The sequence below is a fragment of the Macrobrachium nipponense genome, chromosome 13, assembly GCF_015104395.2.
Source record: "Macrobrachium nipponense isolate FS-2020 chromosome 13, ASM1510439v2, whole genome shotgun sequence".
Lineage (NCBI taxonomy): Eukaryota > Metazoa > Arthropoda > Malacostraca > Decapoda > Palaemonidae > Macrobrachium > Macrobrachium nipponense.
In genome coordinates this window covers 101139581-101158799 of record NC_087206.1, presented here as the reverse complement: position 1 = coordinate 101158799, position 19219 = coordinate 101139581, and the positions used below count along the sequence as shown (strand labels likewise).

General features: G+C 41.8%; 1 protein-coding gene across 1 annotated transcript in view; it reads left to right on the top strand.

Annotated features, from left to right (window-relative positions):
* The window catches only part of LOC135225232 (calcium-responsive transcription factor-like), a gene marked incomplete at its 5' end in the record, with an annotated part of 91779 nt that extends 76387 nt beyond the window's left edge, over window positions 1-15392 (top strand). The window contains 2 exon segments of the mRNA XM_064264558.1: window positions 12418-12649; window positions 12829-15392. Coding sequence (XP_064120628.1) covers window positions 12418-12649; window positions 12829-13053 — 457 coding nt within the window.
* Between the last annotated feature and the right edge of the window lie 3827 nt (window positions 15393-19219).

The window sequence follows — 19219 nt, the reverse complement described above, 5'->3', positions numbered from 1 at the left end:
TGTCAATATAACCCTCGGCTTTGTAAAGACTTTACTGGAGGACCTGGAGATGTTGGTGGTAGCATCTGCAACTACATCTTAAAAGCCACTATCAATGAGATTGTTTGATAAGCGCTGCTTGAGAATTTGCAGTAATTAAGGGATTTTGACGTAAGGAAAAAATCTATTTCTGGGCGATTGGCTCGTGTCGCCAGCGAAATATCCTTTAATCTATTATTTCTAGGGTAAATGTACTAACACATACCAGAGAATAAATAAATAAAGAAAAAGGTCAGTATAACTGACTCGCTCACCCTCCCAGAGAGTGTCGGTATGAACACTATGGCGAGTGAGACCACTACCACGAGCCAAATGCCAATAGAATTCTCCCACTACAAAATCCCCCAAGAGGGGAGCCGACCACAGAGTGGGCAGCACCTACTACTACTACTCCATCCCATGCTGCCGACTGCTGCGCCTCTGGTGGCCATCCTGAAGTTAGCAGACAATCTTGGCGATGGGATGGGTAGGGCGGGATTTCGCTGGCGACACGAGCCAATCGCCCCAGAAATAGATTTTTCCTTACGTCAAAATCCCTTTTCTGGGCTCAGCTCGTGTCGCTGCGCGAAATCGTACCAGAGAAATAGCACAAGATTGTAAAGAAATTCAACAAAATATAAAGAGGTCTCAAATAAAAGATAAAATAAAAATAAATCAATATAATTGCTAATAAAGATACATATACACAGTGATACAAATAGAAATATACTAATTAATTATACTTAATGCTAATAAATATTACTTAATTAAGGTAATATACATATATACAGGAGAAATATCATATATGTACAACAATGGTATCTGTGTAAAGCTTATGTATCAAAACAATCTAAAGCAATTAACATAAAAGTTGAATAAAACAAACTCAACAATAATAAAATATAAAAGAATGTATATGACTTAATATACAAAACCCGTAACCATTATAATAAGATGTATCTCCTAGCATAAAAATAAGGAGATGACATCCACGAGATCAGTAATCATCACAAATGTGAGTGTCCCTAGCAAAAAAATAAGGGACACCCACTATATCATCATCAAAGCAGCTAAGACACAAGGTGACCGTAAATGAACAAGGCAGGGAATAAAGACGAACTGTTGGGTGAGGCAGGTAGAAAGGAGGACTGAATCTTCTACTAAGGATTAGTCAGAGTCAGGGGAAACTATGTTACCCGCTGCAACTGCTGAAAATTTCAGGGCTTCCAAAGACTTTAAGTAATGACGTTTGAACACTGTCGGCGATTTCCATCCAGTATACTTTTTCAACTAATCGAAGTTCATATGTTGGAAATAGTTAATTGAGGTGGCTACTGCCCTGACATCATGTGCTTTTGGGAAAGAGTCAGGATTGGCTTGTTTAATGAAGTACAGGATTTGTTGCCTGATGCCTTTAATAGATAAAGTACCACCTTTTTCTCTCCTAAAGAGAGGACCCGATGAGGATGAGGAGGTACCTAGATAGAAAGGCTCGTAAAGCTGAAACTGGGCAAAGAGATATATCTTGTGGAAGGGGTAGTACCTTCCATGGTTCCCACCTCATCAAAGGATCTTCATTCTTAGCTAAAAAGCTACGTTCCGGTGAAAGTAGCACTTTCCCCTGTGGGAAGGAACTGAATATGATCCGGATCTCTGGATAAAGCCGACAGTTCTGAAATTCTAGCTCCTGAGGCCAAGCTTAATAAAAATAGGGTTTTTCTTAAAAGCATTATAAACGAGCATGTGTCATTATTGGTTTCTGAAGCCAGTTTTAGAACATCGTTTAAGAACCATGATACTGACGTAGGCCTTACCGAAGGTCTAAGTCTAGCACAGGCCTTGGGAATAGACGAGAAGTAGGAATCTGTCAAGTCTATGTTGAACCCAAATTGAAAAATCTTTTTCAAGGCTGACTTGTTTGTCGTAATTGTGCTAGCTGCTAAGCCTTTTTCAAATAAAGATCTGAAAAAGGATATAGCTGAATTGATTGTCATGACCTTAATATCTGATTCTTTCAGGAAGGTTGCTAACTTTTTGACAGCAGCATCATACTGTCTCAAAGTTGAATCTCTCTTATCTGATTCCAAGAAGAGAATATTCTGAGGGTCAATATTCGCATTCCTTTTCGCTGCAAACTTCATGAAATCCATAAAGTTAGGGTTTTGAGAATCCCTGAGGAAGCGAACACAGTCTTCGTTTGTACTGACTGGGAGAGCTTGGGATTGGGGATCCGAAGAGGGCGGAGACCCAGTTCCAGGATGAGAGGGTACCAATTGCTCTTCGGCCAGTCTGGGGCTACTAGAGCCACTTGACCCTTGAATGTCCTGAGTTTGTTTAACACTTTCATGAGAAGATTCACCGGAGGAAAGACATAAATCTTCTCCCAGTTGTTCCAGTCTAGAGCCAGGGCGTCGGTGGCATAGGCCAGAGGGTCCAGGTTGGGGGCCACATAACACGGGAGTTTGTGGTTCGCTTGGGATGCGAAGAGATCTACCTGTAGACCTGGAACTCTCTGAAGAATCCATTGGAACGAACTGTGTCCAGTGACCATTCCGACTCTAGAGGTACTGATCGGGATAGAGCATCTGCTATGACGTTTCTCACTCCAGCTATATGGGTGGAGGAGAGATGCCAACTGAACTTGTCCGCCAGGGAGAATATGGCTACCATGACATGATTTAGATGACGTGACTTGGAGCCTCCTCTGTTTATACAATGTACTACCACTGCGCTGTCCAGGACTAGCTTTATGTGGGAGTACTTTGGCGGACGTAACCTTTTTAGAGTCAGAACAGTGCCATTGCCTCCAGTACATTTATATGGAACTGACGGAACTGAGGTGACCACGTTTTCCTTGAACCTTTTTGAACTGGGAATATCCTCCCCAACCGCTTAATGAAGCGTCTGTGTGGATAGTGATCCCTGGAGGAGGAAACTGAAGGGGCACTGACACCGATAGGTTCTTGACTTTCGCCCCACGGCCGAAGTCGATTCTTTAGAATCAGAGGGACTGAGGACAATTTGTCCCTGGACCTGACATTTGCTCGTGAGCGCCAGATTCTGGTTAGGTCTTTCAGTTTGGCTTTCATTAGGATGTTCGTCACTGATGCAAACTGGAGAGAACCCAGGATCCTTTCCTGAGATCTTCTTGAAGCCAGTTTGTGACTCAGAAATTGCTTGACTGACTTCGCTATTTCCTTCCTCTTGGACGATGGAATCGACAGAGTATGGGAGGATAGATTCCATTGAATGCCTAGCCACTGAAAGTTTGACTCTGGAGTGAGTCTTGACTTGGTCCTGTTTATCTTGAAGCCTAGATATTCCAGGAACTGAATCACTTTCAGTGTTGCTTTGTTGCATTCCTCGACTGTTGAAGCCCAGATCAACCAATCGTCGAGATACGCTACTACCATAACCCCTTGCGATCTGAGTTGTTGAACAACTACTTCCGCCAGCTTCGTAAACACTCTGGGTGCTACGTTGAGCCCGAAAGGAACTACCTTGAAGGAGAATGTCTGGTCTCCTATCTTGAAGCCCAGATAAGGACAGGAAGTGGTCTTGTCAATAGGGATATGATAGTAAGCGTCTGTAAGATCGATAGAGGTGGTGACGGCCCCACGGGGAAGTAAGGTCCGCACCTGCGAGATCGTGAGCAACTTGAACTTGTCGCAGCGAATGGCTAGTTTAAGCGGGACAAGTCTAAGATTACTCTTCTTTTTTGTGAGCCTTTCTTTGGCACGCTGAACAAGCGACCTTGAAATTTTAATCTTTTGACTCTCGCTATAGCTCCTTTCTGAAGGAGATCCTCCGCATACTCCGTCAGTTCCTTGGAAGGAAGGTTGACGGAAAGGCCTGGATGGGGTGGGTTCGTTAACCAGCTCCAACCCAGGCCTTTTGACACAATGCTCTGAGCCCACTTGCTGAAGTTCCACCGGTGGCGAAAGTGAAACAGCCTCCCCTCCTACCTGAAGTTCTTCATTGGTTCTGGTAACCTCCTCGGCCTCCTCTGAAGTGTTTTCCCCTATTAAAGGGACCTCCCGATCCTCTCCCACGAAAGGAACGCTTACCTCTGCCTCCCTTACCCGAGCGGTCATACTTCTGTGAAGATTGACTCTCGAAGGCTTGATTGTAAGCTGGAGAGATGGCGTAAGAGGTGGAGGGCTGAGGCTGAGGGGAGATCACGTAAATTGGCTGTGATTGAGCCTTTGAAGTGGAAGGTTGGGCTGTTTGCACTAAGGGAACCGCCGGAACTTGCTGAGAAAAGCGTGGCTGCTTTTTCTGGTAGGGCTGGAAACGCCTGGGTTTCCTTTGCCCCTTACCTCTAGCTGCTAGATCTTGCCTCCTCTTAGCCGTAAGACCCCAACGGTCCTTAAGGCTCTGGTTCAACCTCGTAGCCTCTGACTGGACTTCCTTCACCATCGCTTCTGGGAAGAGATCTGCTCCCCAGATGCTCGACGCAAGTAACCTATTCGGCTCGTGCCGAATGGTTGCTTCTTGTAGGACATGCTTCCTACAATTCGTCCTAGCAGTGGCAAACTCAAACATATCTGACTGTACCGTTTGAGTCAGGGATTTGGTCATAAGTTTGAAAAGCGGCTCTGAACCATAGGCTATGGTGGCCACCTCGGTCATAGCCATAGAATTAATCGATCTGGCTAACCGCGATTTGGCGTCAAATTCAGCCTGAATAAGGCTATCTGGAAGCCTGGGTAGCTTTTCACCAAACTGCTCCATAGCACAGTCCGGTTTGAGTTTGCAGCTGAGAAGGTGTTAGGTAAGTCTTCCCACAATTCTCCGGCTGAAGGAAGTAACGGAGATGTAGGATCTGCTTCCTTCAGTTGAGGCATGGGGTCCCCCTTCTGGGCCGCTGGAATGGTAGACGTCGCGATCTTTGTCAGGAAAGGGAGCGGGGTACTCTCATCCATCGTAAAGATCGTAAACGGACTCTTGAAAGGTTGGATTTTCGTATTAGAACAATCCATGTCCTCTAAACACCTGAGCCATTCTCTCTGAGCCTGGTCACGTGAATAGAGGACTGTCTCCTTTGGGACCCTATCACTCGAATCATGGCTGAGGCGGTGAGCCTTGCGTAGCCGATGAACGGTGGAGGGCTGGAAGGTCTTCCGGGTTTAGAACTCGAAGTCCTCTATCCTTCGAGTTCCAAATTCCGGTATAGAAATGAGTCCGTCTTGGAAGGGGGCGTATGACGCTACTCTCCACGGGTTGTTCATCGAGAACGGAGGTAGAGAGTCATACGGGGGAAGCTGGGCTCCACCTGTATTGAAAGGTGGAGGAGAGGCTAGAGGAGCTTGGCTCAGTCCGGCTATAATGGAGTCTTGAGAAGTAATCCTATCCGACAACCGAGAGATCATTTGTTCCATGCTACTCTTCAGAGACCCAACCAGGTCGCCCACCTGTTGTAACAGGCCAGCATTGGAGTCCAAAGCCGGAGCTGCTGCGGAGGTGAGGGGTGGCTCTGAATTGGAACCAAGGGTAGCGGAACTGACGACTCTGCCGGAGTGTGAGATTCTCTCTCTGGAGGACTTACTCCTCGAGGACTTAGAGCCGGACCCAGAAGCTTTAGATCTGTCTGCTCCGGGATTCCTAGCCGGAGACTTACGAGAGGAGGATGACGCCGAAGCCGTCTTTCTTAGACGACGACGACGTCTTTGTCAAGGATTTCACTGCTTGGAACCCTTGACCTTGGGTCTAACCGAAGCGTCAGGAGGAGGATACAATTCACACCCGTAAAGCCTTGGAAGGATGGAGAGGTTGCAGGAGTAGGAAAGTAAAGAAACAGTTACGCCCAAGGGTATCCCTTGGGTGTCCACCTTACCTACCCTCGACCAACAGGTCATCTACACCTACCATAGGTTCTACATTAATATCCAACGTCGCGACTTCCGAGGAGATGTCCTGGCCTTGGTCAGTCAATGAGGCAGCCAGCTGTTGTTGGATGAAGGCGATAGTCGGGGCCGCCGCCTACTACTGGGTCGACGTATCCTGTCGCCTTGCCTCCAGGGAAGATTAGTACCCCCGCCACCAACCTCTCCAGGATGTAGGGCATACCCTTGGCGGCATTCTTCCCGAAACCGCCGACCCAGGCCCGCAGGGTTGCCAGTGCGGTTATCCACTCCCCACTAGCGGCCCCCGGCGCCTGGAAGAGAGGGTATTGATTAGATTTAAGAATAACTTAAAACTAAAGCTAACTTAAAGCATAACTTAAACTTATAGGGGCTATAAGGCCCCTTGAATTTTCCTTAAGTTAGAGTGATTGATGAAAACTTAAGCACTATAACAGATGCGGACCAGCTACCGGAGATGGAATACTTACCCCGTCTAAAAGCTGGCTCACCAGATCGTAACATATGGTACACGTCTCATGGTACCAGACCTGGATGTCCCCGTGCGGAGTCGCGCATGGAGCATGGGACCGGCAAACTTCGTGTCCACACGGGTCCTGAAGTGTGGCGGCGCATCCCGGATGCTCACAGTTGGTGGTCTGTAAGTGGAAAGACACATGAGTATCTTAAAGAATATCACTTACAGGCTAAAGGACAGAAGAACTTCGTTGCATGCCGGAGCTCGGAAAAAATTCGGGCATAGCCCATCCCTTACTCGCCTGAATAGGCTATAAACCCCGGAGGTATCCGGTGAAAAAGAAGGGAGGGGGAATGGTTTAAGGTACTTTAAATAAACTTAACATCTTAAACCTAAAAGCTCGAACGTACCGGACTAAGTCCAGTGCGTGGCGGAGTGATAACTCAGTGAAACGGAGAGGTTAGAAGGGACCAACTGTATGTTCCGGTCCACCCCGTGGGGTAGACTTAGCACCTTTCCGCTAGATGCCAGGGCTCCGGTGGTAAAGGAGCCCTAGTAAGGTGGGAAAGAGCAGGGGCATACAGACTCGGGCTAGTAACGGAGCGACGGAGTAGTAATGGAGAGGGGGAAAGGCCAGTCCCCCCCCCACCTTACCATCCGACCGGACCGAGAGCTGGAGAGGTCGAGTCAGGTCGGGTCTGTCCCGTCCCTCTACCCCCTCCGCCTGGGGGGAGAGAAGAGGGAGGCAGGCTCGGGTTATGCGGAGCGAGCATGGGCAGGCCTAGCACCACCCCCCCCGACCCTATGGAAGAGCGGGAGGGGGGGGGGAAAGGTGACTGGACAGGCGTCTGGCTGGCCTCGTGATCAATAGGTGCACCACGGGGCGATAAGACAACAAACCTAAGCCTAAAACATAACCAACTGATCAGCGAGCTGCTATCGGGAAGCAACCGAGCTGACAAGCGGTAACATAAAGGCCCAATAGGCCATGACCTAGGCTAAGCGAGCCAGACGCCTAACTAACCTAACAATATCACATAGATAATAAAATGAATAATAAAATGAAAGAAAGTAAAAACAAAATAGTAGGAGAAAAAATCCAGGAGTGTACGGGACTAACCCGAAGGCAAGTCTACCACTCAAAGCTAGCCGAGGCCGATACTAAGAGCCGTGGCTAGGGTCTGGATGGAAAAGCCTACATAAGGTAAAAGACATGCATGCATGACAAAACCGTGTAGACCTTACCCTAAACAAAGCGGATAATAAAATAGAGCGTACAAAGACAGGGGATGCTCTGGGTATGGGCGACCCAGAACGGACCCATCACGAGGCAGAACCATGCTGCCATGCTTCCGACCTAGAGATCGTATTTATACCTAAAAAACGGCAAATACGTGCTCAGGGCCGGAAAAAACCAAATAGCAATAAACACTGAGTACTTAACTTAGCTGCTGCGATGGCTGCACGCTCCATGGTAATAAAATCCAAAAGAAAGGGCACAAAAACACAGAGAAGAAAATGGCACGTGTGTATCGTGTGCGCTAACTGAAAAGGATGACCACCAGAGGGGCGCAGCAGTCGGCAGCATGGGATGGAGTAGTAGTAGTAGTGCTGCCCCAACTCTGTGGGTCGGCTCCCCTCTTGGGGGATTTTGTAGTGGGAGAATTCTATTGGCATTTGGCTCGTGGTAGTGGTCTCACTCGCCATAGTGTTCATACCGACACTCTCTGGGAGGGTGAGCGATCAGTTATACTGACCTTTTTCTTTATTTATTTATTCTCTGGTATGTGTTAGTACATTTATTCTAGAAATAATCGATTAAAGGATATTTCGCGCAGCGACACGAGCTGAGCCCAGAAATTGTTTTTGGGGAAATTAAATATTTACATAACAGAAGAGGTAAATGGCTATATTAACAAAGACACTGACATCTGTGTAAATAAGTGCTCAGTCTTCATTTCTTAGGACCCCAGTTTAAATTCTTGTATGAGCATGTTTTTGAAGGACAGTTTCAGATGGAGGTAAAACTTAGGGAATTGTAACTGCTTCAGAAGACATCTCTAATCAAGAAGTCAGAGGATAGTTTATAACAAGTTCAAGAACGTCTAGAAACCAATCCTGCTGAGGCCTAAAACTTAATCAGCACTTCTGTTAGCAGATTGAATGGAGGAAAAGTATGTCAGTGCACTCCGAAGCTTGAAGGATGGCATCTACTGCCCAAGCTTCTGGATCCAGCTGCAGAGAACTGTACAGTGGGAGTCTGGCATTCACTAATGTGGGAGACTGATGCAACAAAGGGTTCTCCATATCTGCTACAGGGCCTTGCAGATATTTGCATGAAGAGGTCACTGATGGAAGTAGTATTTAATGTACCCTGCTTGGAGCATTTACTACAAAGTTGTGACTTTCAGAACAAACTAAGGCATGATAGCAATGTCTTGCCTTTTGGCCCAAAGGAAGATCTTCATTACTAGCAGACAACATTTTTGACCATGTAGATAAATAGTGATGGTGGTCATGTTGTCAGCCATGACCACAACACAACCTAACAAATTGGTCACAAATACTAGGAGACCTAAGACCCCCTGAAGTTCCAAGAAGATGATATAGTACATGTGACTTTCCTCCTTGGACCTGACACGCTGTACTCGAGACTCAGGCAGCTAAGCTTCCCATCTTAAGGCTTAGGTATCTGAAATTTAGGAAGATACTGATGTGGAGGCACTTAACCTCCCACAGCAGATTCTGATGATTCATTTGCCTACAAGGCTACAGAAGGAAAAGTCCGTATCCATGAAATGAAAGCTCTCTGCATTTTTTTGTTCGTGAAACATTATTTTTATGTCAACATGATTTTAGTGGCAGGATGCCAGTCAACTACCCTATAAATCAACGACTTATTTGAGATACAAGTAAAAGTTCATGTCCATGAAATGAGAGCTGTTTCCAGATATTTACTAGTAAAACGCTACCTTGTTGTCATTGCAATATCTGTAGCAGGGGCCAGTCACTACCCCATATGGTGTATCAGTGACTCATTGGGAGTGGTGGTGGCAGCAGGTTAAGTAGGATGTACTTCAGCTGATAATTTAGGAAAATTATATCCTCTCCATCCAAATTTTCAGCTGTTTTCAGTTATAGAATTATTTGAGATGCAGTGCTTCTGGGGTTACTTACCACTAAGAATGATTAAGTTTTAATGGCTGCTCTCTTCCAGAGTCATACAAGAGATTGGATATCTGCAAGTATTTTACTTTATGGTTGAGGACTTCCATATTGATACAAGTCTGTGTTCACATAAAATTCTTAAAGTAGTTTCTGCATATCTTCCCCAAAATCTCTCCATGAATCCTACATGACACAATCAGTTTACGTAAACCATACAGTATATGGATAATGGGTTTGTTTAATCTTTATAAAATATATAACAAATTTTATATTTTATAAAAGATTGAATTTTTTATATATACAAAAGGTATTGTTCATATTAAAAGCTCATTCCTCCAAGCTGAGCCTGATTTCTTCTGGTTTACATCCAGACTACACAGGAAATGAGGTGCATAATTGCTGCTGCTCTTTTTCTGTCTGTTAGACAAAAATCTTCAGCCATGGACACTCAGAGGCCTTGGGTGTGGAGTGTATATGAGTGATGTGTTTCTAAGAAAAGTTGTTATGTTTTTATGAAAAATTAGATTACCCCACCTTTTCTGATTTGGGTGCCTTCCTCCACCATCGCAATAATTGTTGCTTAATACAGTTAATATTTTTTTAATACAACTGTTTGTATGTTATCACTCTCTTGTTCTGATGTCAGACAATACCACAGTGGTAGCATATATGAACAAACAGGGCTTGGTGTCTCGCCAACTTCACTCATTGACAGTCGAGTTACACCAGTGGGCGATCGACGTCTTGGTGGAACTCATGGCCAGGTACATTCAAGGCAGGAGGAATTGATGGCCAAGCTAAGTTGTCAGAGTCAAGTTCTAGGTGTGAAGTAGTCTCTGCATCAGGACATAGCAGACAGGTTTTTTCTCATATGGGGAAAACCCACGTAAGATCTCTTCGCAATGTGCTTCAACAGGAAGCTAGAGGTCTATTGTTTGATGGTCCTGGATCTGTTCAGCATCCTTGGGACAGTCTGGAAGTGTTCGCCTTCCCTCTGTTCTGCCTGATCCATCATGTCCTGAACAGAGAGGTTACTAGACCTTCTGTCTCTTCTGTCACTGGTTATGAGAGAAATTTCCCCATGGTACAACCTTCTCTGCCAATGTCATGTAGAGAGGTACCACCAGTCGGTAGGGTCCCTGTTTCTTCACGGCTGGGGACTGTCCAGTAGCTCTTGTGAGTGAGAGGCTTTTCTCGCAGAGCAGAGCAGCGACTCATATGTCCTCGCTACCTCAGGAGATCTTCGTCAGCTGTGTACCAGGACAATTGGGCCGTCTGCTGTGATTGGTGTCGTCAACAGGGTTTCTCTCCACTCGAAACTTCTAGCTTCTATTCAGCGGATAGTAGATTTTCTGATCTTCTTAGATCTGAGAAGCATCTCTGTGTCTGCTATCAAAGGCTACAGGGCTGCCTTGGGATTAGTTCTGTCTGAAAGGTGTGGACATCACTTCATTCTGGGAAATCTCTACTGTGTTGCTCAAGAGCTTTGAACAATCTTGTTCACCAGAGAACTCAAACCTCCTATGTGGGACCTTACTCTGGTGCTGAGTAGTCTCACTCGGGCTCCATTTGAACCACTATGTCGATCATCAGACACGGAATTGACTTTGCAAACAGTTTTCCTCCTGATCTTGCTTGGCTTCCTCAAAGAGAATTGGAGAGCTTCATGGTCTAGATTATGATGTAAAACACACCAGTGGTTTGGGGTCTGTAGCCTTCAAATTTGTCCCGGAATTCGTGGCTAAGACCCAAAATCCCTGTGTTCACGATGACAGGTTTGCCTTGTTTTCCATTTCCTCCCTGAAGAAGTTTGTTGACAGCGATCCTCAGGAGTTATCTCTTTGTCCCATCAGAGCACTGCGTTGCTATCTAAAAAGGACTCATCACTTAAGACCTAGGTGTCATATACTTTTTGTTGGCACAGGCTGAGCCAAAAGAGAACTGACCAAGAATACCTTTTCGTTTTGGCTTTGAGAGGTGATTAGACAAGCCTACTCCTCACCTTCAAGTTCTGTCACAAATACTGTGCATGCAAGAGGACATGACATCAGAGGAATGAGTTCCTCTCTGACCTTTGAGAAGAAGATATCTGTTCATAGGATTTTGATTGGTGATTCATGGCTTCGGCAGACCACTTTCACTTGTTTTTACCGAAGGATATTGCCCACAGATCCTTGGACACTTTTTCTTTGGGCCCAACAAGTTGTGTAGCTCATCCAGTTCCCCTGGCAGGACAGTTTGCATCATGCCTAAGATGATTGTGTGGAAGAGAGAATGAGTGAGATGACTGGTTTCTTCCTTTCCTTTTTTTCCATTCTTCATTCCTACAGACAGGTTAAAGATTAGACATACCATACCCTGAAACGGGCCATAAAGTGATGATAATAGAGTGATGGTGCCATAACATACCTAATAGAGATGCCATTAACCGAAACTTGGTGCCATAACCACCATAAATTTTTGAGTTTTGGTTAATGGTGGGTTTTGCCTATCAGCACCCTGCTGAGAATGGAATCCCAGCTGATGATAACCAGGGACTGCCTGTAGTGAGCGGCCTTGGTGAACTACATACACTATATTTATAATTTAAACAATAATGAAGTGGGTGCCATGTACCAGGCACCAACAGTACTAGCAGTATGCCTAGTGTGTCACAAAGTATTCAGTAATAAAAGTGCTTTGCAGCATCTATTTACCCTCCATATGAATTTTTTTCTTCCCTTTACTTTTACTTAGCATAACTTCCCTTATTTTTAGGTGAGCCTCATGAGTGTGTACAAATGTGACTGGGCCTGTACAACTAAATATGAATAAAAAATAATAATCATAATACAATAATAAAAATAATAATAATAATACCTTGACTGTTTGGGTATGCCATATTCTTTTTTCTGTGCTTGTTATTTTCAGATCTGAGCAGGAAGAAGAAAGAAACAAGCTGGTTTATATGGAACCAACCATATCAGTTCATGCTGATGATGAGAATAAACCAAAGAGAGGAAGACGGCGAAAGCACAGTGACCCACAGGCAGAACTGAATGCTGCAACTTACCATCTAACTTTGGAAAATCAGCAACTTCATCGTGAGAAAAGTTACCAACTGAAACAAGACTCGATGCGAACGGAAAAATCATGCAGTGCAGTATGTTACCTAATGCTTATTTATTTAGATGTGTGCAATGTGTTCTTGTAATGATGAGATGTCCAAAGTTAGTTATATGACAGTTCCTAGTGTCATGTTCAGTTTCTTGTTCAGTTAAATTAAGTGTCCATCATTCAGTAATTGAAAAAGATTCTGATCCAATTTTTGTTTGCTTTCAGGAACAGTCAATAGCTCTTGAAGGTGTTCTAGAAAATCAACAGGTCCATGAAATTATCCAGCAAGAAGATGGAACAATAACAGAAGTGTACTATTATCAGCCTATTGAGCAATATGATCAGTATGTAGAAGGGGAAACTATAGAAACAGAACCTTATCACAACGCTACTATTATTGTCCCACAGAACATCAAAGTTGAACCCCCAACTATTGAGCATTTTAAATAACACCATTTTATATTCGGTATTGTTCTGATCCTGAAATAAGTGTTACAGTGTATCTAGTTGTGCATCTTCATTTATTACTGGAGGCATATTCCATAAGTTTGTAAGAAATTACAAATTTTGTAAGTATATTGTGTAACATAGGTTATATTCCCATATTTTTGTACATTTTTCATGTTAGATTCCAAATTTCTATATAATTTTATCACCACTTCTGGTTTAGTAATTTATTTAAATGTACAATGTAACCTCATTCATTCAGACTTCATAAAAACTGTATGGATATCTGAATAATCTGGACAAAATCTGAATGTTTGATATGGATTTTTGCTAGTCTAGGTAACAGTTATGAGGTAGTGAAAATGGATGCACACAAACAGTAGAGGTAAAGATTTAAGTGCATTAAAAGACATTTTAGAATAAAAGCTAATAGAACAAATAGGATGAAAGGTATTTAAAGTACTTAACAGATAGAGTAACAACTGCAAGTGTGCATGGTGGAACTAGAAAGTAAATGTTAAAGTAAAAGAGTACAATTTAAGATGACATGTATAATAAATAAATTTCAAATTTATCGAATACAATTCATGGTAACATGTAAAATAGGATAAACATGCTTTAGGAATAGTATGATTTTTTTTAAATGGTGAAGAAAAGCAATGCATACAAATATTAAAAACAATATTTTCTTATGTTGAATGTTCTCATCATCACTCATCATCATATAGATGACTTTATATGTCATAGTACTGTTATACCTCGGTTCACAAACTTAATTAGTTTGAGGACTCAGTTTGTGACCCAAAAAGTTCGCAACCAGAATAAATTTTCCCATTTAAAATAATGTAAATACTACAATTAATTCATTCAAACCTCAGTAACTGATTTTTAAAATTTTTTTGTTTTTCTTGGACAAAGAATATAAATAAAAATAACCTTAATTATATACAAATACAGTAGTGCACCGAGATAACGGACCTTGGGAATATCGTCCTTATGGATATATTGGTGTGGAATGGAAATACTATCGATTTGAGGGCTTTCGCCCCTGGATCGAGCACCGAACTGTTTTCAAATCAGCACTCTTACTAGGTATACCAATCGCTTACCAGCATTCCATGAGTTATTGTTACTGTTTCATTATTAATTTACATTGCTTTCATCTCAAAAAATTATGCTAAAGCTTTTACTGTCAGTTGATGATTTTAAGATAGTAAAGTAAACCAGAATGCAAGTGGCACATAATCGCTCTGATGATACAGTGGTCCCCCCTTATTTGCGAGGGATGCGTACCAAACCACCCCGCGGTTATAGTTAGAACCCATAAATAGTTAGAACCCCTATAAAAATGCTTAAAATGGCCTATTTTGTTAGTTAAAACTCTAGAAAAACCCACTAAAAATTATTATACCTGGCTTTTTTAATAGTTTTATCACTAAAAGTGCATTTTATGATGAAATTGATAAAAAAACCCAGGAATTTGCAGATATTTCTCAGAAAAATACCGCGAATAGGCAAATTTCCCGTGAATAATAGGGGATATGTTCCAGAGAGAAATCCGCGAATGCGCGAGTCTGAAAATCAGGAGAATGTGAATAAGGGGCCCCACTGTATTTTGTAATATGATAATATGACAGTAATTCATGCAATCTGATTAGATACAGTTTTGTTAAAATTATTTTTATTCTCAATATGTACAACTATTATTCGACTTAAGCAAATTGATATACTCTCTCGCTCTCTCTCTCTGCATTTCATTGACTGTTATACTTAATGATGATGTTCCATCCTTCACTGAAAAACTGGGGCGTTTTCAATTGGACCCCTGAAGCACAGTTTGCAAACCGGAACAAAAAATTTTTTAACATCTGGTTGGTAACCAGATTTCTTCGTGAACAGGTCTGTTCATTAACCGAGGTACAATCTCCGGACAAAACTTCCTTTCCCCCCTAGTCTGGGTTACTCGTGAATGTGGTAATGTTGCACTCTTTCGAGTCTGCCGAGAAATGGGAAACTGTCTTGGCGATAGTTAAACTATATTAACTTTGAATGAATAACAGGGGTTTTTCTGAGATACTTTGCCTAAATCTATGTCTTTCTCTGTATTCTGCTAGTGTTTTCACCCATACAGATGAATATTGTTCAGCCTTTAAGAAATCATTCAGTCGATTTGCATGAATTTTTATCATTCATTGTGTAATAAGCCATATCTTTATGCAAAAGATAAAGAGTTCTAACTTCAATTGTTCTTTATAAAGGTAAGAATCTCTCTCTCTCTCTCTCTCTCTCTCTCTCTCTCTCTCTCTCTCTCTCTCTCTCTCTCTCTCTCTCTCTCTCTCTCTCATATTTTACCGTTACTTTTTGAGACAATATTTTGCCTCAGTAATTCACTTTAATGCCGCTGACATCTTATGTTGTCTGTTTTTTTTTTTTTTATTCCAAACCCCTTTTCAATTTTCCTCCATGGGAAGTTTGTGAGATATATTTTGCTGTTGATAGGTGCTGCTAAAATTCAATAGATAGGTCCTCTATTAGCAGTCATATCTATTCTATGACAGTTCAAATACACTGCAGGCTTGAATGAATGAATTTATGAAATTTACGACTGAAGCCAAGTGCTGGAAGAGAAAAAATTCTCCTGTGTGCAACACGCGGTTATATTTTACTTTGTGAAAAGAAATCAACCAAGGCAGGGTAATATTCTTAGATCGATTTTTCCGTTCATTTTGAATCCTCAAAATAGCGTTTGTCTATCACGAACATAAACCTGAGTTTGTTGCAGTGTTGTGCACCATTCCTGGCAGCAGTTTATGAAATGTGCCCAAGAATTATGAATACTATAGTTATAATTGTAAGCAAGAGATCTCAATTATTTGTTGGTTACCCTAGTTAAGGGTAGAGTCACTAACACAGATTATCGCTTTACGATAAGCAAATATGTTATTCAGAAACATTTTGCAAAAGAATAATTGTTATTATCCAAATCATTATAACTTCTACATTTCTCTATTTCTTTCTTGGGAGAGAAATTAATTAAGACACTGCCTGTTTGTTAATGTAGATCAAATTGTCATATAAAACAGCTCAAAATCATAAACAAATCTTAAATCATACCTTAGAGGTAGAAATTTAGTCGGTGGTAAAACTATCTACGTAATGCCGATTTATTTTAGGCTTGCAATAATTACCAAATGGAATCCTGTCTGCTCCTCAAAATTTAGATCTAAATAATAGAAAAAAAATATAGCAATAGATAAGACGCATTTCCTGATTTCATGGAGAATAACACTTTTCGAGAAATACTCTGAAATCTAATCTCACAGCGAAAGAAATATCTCATCACTCAAAATATATTCAGTGAATAACAAGTAAATAAGGTAGCCTAGTTACCAATCAATCCTAAGATTGTTTATTGATTATGAAAGTTTTGTTTAGCAAATTATACAAATATCTACTTTTAAATATTTCGCTTAATTTGATAATCATTTCCTATAAGACAGTATTAGTAGTATGATAAGGTAACATTTTATTGGCTTGAAAAGTGATGACATTTCAGATTAAAGCTTCACTCATTAATGTCTGCTTGGCCATGGCAAGCAGACACTTAACACAATGATGCTATTGCCCTGAGTGGGCAATTTGTTGGTCTGCGTAGTGCAGGATATAACGTTGGGGATTTCTAGTCAGACAGACAGGCGTATGGAAGCCAAGCGTTCGTCTGTAGTTTCGGCAATTCGATGAATCTAGTATGTTAACAGATCTTCTGAGGTCAGGACGTCCAAGACTTACTAATGTGACTTTTCCTGTATGCTATCGATTACTTTGGTTATTAGAACTTTATTACCGCTTCCATTAATTCATTATTACTTTGCACATCCTGGGTCATGAATAATGGAATTATAAGGATGCACTTGAAAAGTTATTGATTAGATAAATGGCCATTGGTTTAGTAAATCTGCTATTGTGCCTGGCAGTATGACAATTTAACTCCTTTGCTTGAATATAAACAACCCAAGAAAGTTCAACTTTACTGGTGAAAACAATAAAATCCAATGACTGACTTGTGATTCATCACGTTTGTTGTTCCAATTCAAACAGAGTCAGAGACATACCCCTTTCTTCATTCAAAGTGAATACTTGAACTATCACCAAGGTAGTTTCCCAATTCCTGGTGGACTCGGAAGAGTGCAACGTTGCCATATTCATGAGTAACCCAGATAAGAGGGAAAGGGAGTTTTGTCCGGGACTGTACCACTGTAGTTTGGATAGTGCACATATTTTACAAATCTGTTAATTGCCATGTTAGATTTTCTTGTTTAAATTGTAGGTGAAATGAGTTTTCTTTAATCTCCTTTACTTGCATCTACTTTACTTGAACTCCTATTAGGTTCAGGCCTTCTTTAGTCCATTTTCCTTTGATTTCCCTGGTGTCCTCTTACAGGTCTGCATCTTGCTACTTCCATACAAGCTACATTTCTGACTGACAGTTCTTCAACCCTTCCTGTCACAGGTCCACACCATCTTGAGATTTTTTTTCATTTTTTAGCCATGGACCCTTAATCTCTGCCAGTTTTCCATAATTTTTCAAATTCTTTAGTGCCAGTAATGGGATATTTTTGTGTACCAGTAATCTGTCTCTTTCCATTTCATCCAGGCTGCAGCTACCCTTTTTCCCATAGTGCTTGTCCATTCCATGCCTCTTAGTCCAGTGTGTCTTCTCATAGCAACCACATGGTCTCATTTATTATTATAATTTTTCTAGTCAATGTAAGCTGTTTTCCTAACATTGATTTCTCTCCCCTCAATTCTGGTGTTCCACCTTTGAATATTTCCACATCTACCTAAGATTCTGCTGTTAACATTGTCATGATGCTCAGTCAAATGCCTTATCAAGTCTTTTAGATATGTCATGTAATCTCTTCTTTGCATGGTACTCTTCCTGTAGTTGCCTCAGAACAGTGTCTACTTTTATTGTTGACCCCCTCTGGCTTGAAGTCAAATTGACAATTATTACATATTGTGAGCTTTTCCCATTCTTCTGGTCTAATCTTCTTTTAATGGGTTTTTAGAAGCAGCCAACCAGTCTTCCAGATCTACAGGATTCTGGCTTTCTGGTGATCAAAGATTCACCATTTTAACCTACACTTGAACATTCAAAATTTCCACAATACAAATCATATAATCTAGTCTAAACTAATTGTGCTTCAAACTAAATATATTCATTTTAAGAGATTTATTGGCAAAATGCATATCTCAAAAGGTAGCTTTGTCAAAAACCCTCTATAATAACAGCTGATAAGTAAATGAGTCTGTGATAGTTGAGGCATTGCTCAAAGCTTATGGAGGACTGGCTCCCCTTTGCTTTGCCCTTGGGGTCTACCACTCATCACCAATAGAAAGCCTCTATGAATAATCAGGACTATCATCGCTTACCCACAAACATGCCCTTCTCGCTCTTAGGTACCAGGCCAGATTTCACCAATTCTCTACCCTGAAGCTAACTATACTTGAGCCTCTTCTTGCCAAATTTACTTATAATCCCAACTTACCCCGCCTTTTCTCTCTCCATATGAAAACCCTTCTTTCTCACCTGTTCATCCTCGCAATTGGCAATCTTTCCACACTGTATTCACGCTTTTCCCAACTTGGCTAACTCCCACTACCTCAGTCTACCCATCTATACTACATACTAATTTTTCAAAACTTAAAACTCCCTCCCGTATTCTACGTTCTCACTCCTTGGAGCACATATTGATGCTAGCACCCCAATTTACATAGATGGCTCCAAGTCCCCATTAGGAACTGGGGCAGAGGTCCTCTTCCCCAGTAAACTTTTCCAACTACTCTTACCACCAGTGGCAAGCATACTTACAGCAGAACTATATGCCATTCTGTTTGCATTAAAACAACTCTTAATCTACCCCTCATCATCTTTCGTTATTTTCACAGATTCTGCTACCTCTCTAACCCTCATCCAATCTATTTACCTGCGCACATCCAATAGTCTGTGAAATTCAAGATTGAATTTTTTGCATTCCATTGCAGAAAAAGCTAATCTGCTTTCGCTGAATCCATAGCCAAGTGGGTACCCTAGTCATTGAGCGAGTGGACTCATTGGCCTGCTCTGCAAATTTGTCAGGATGCCCGCATTTCTAAACCATTCCATTTC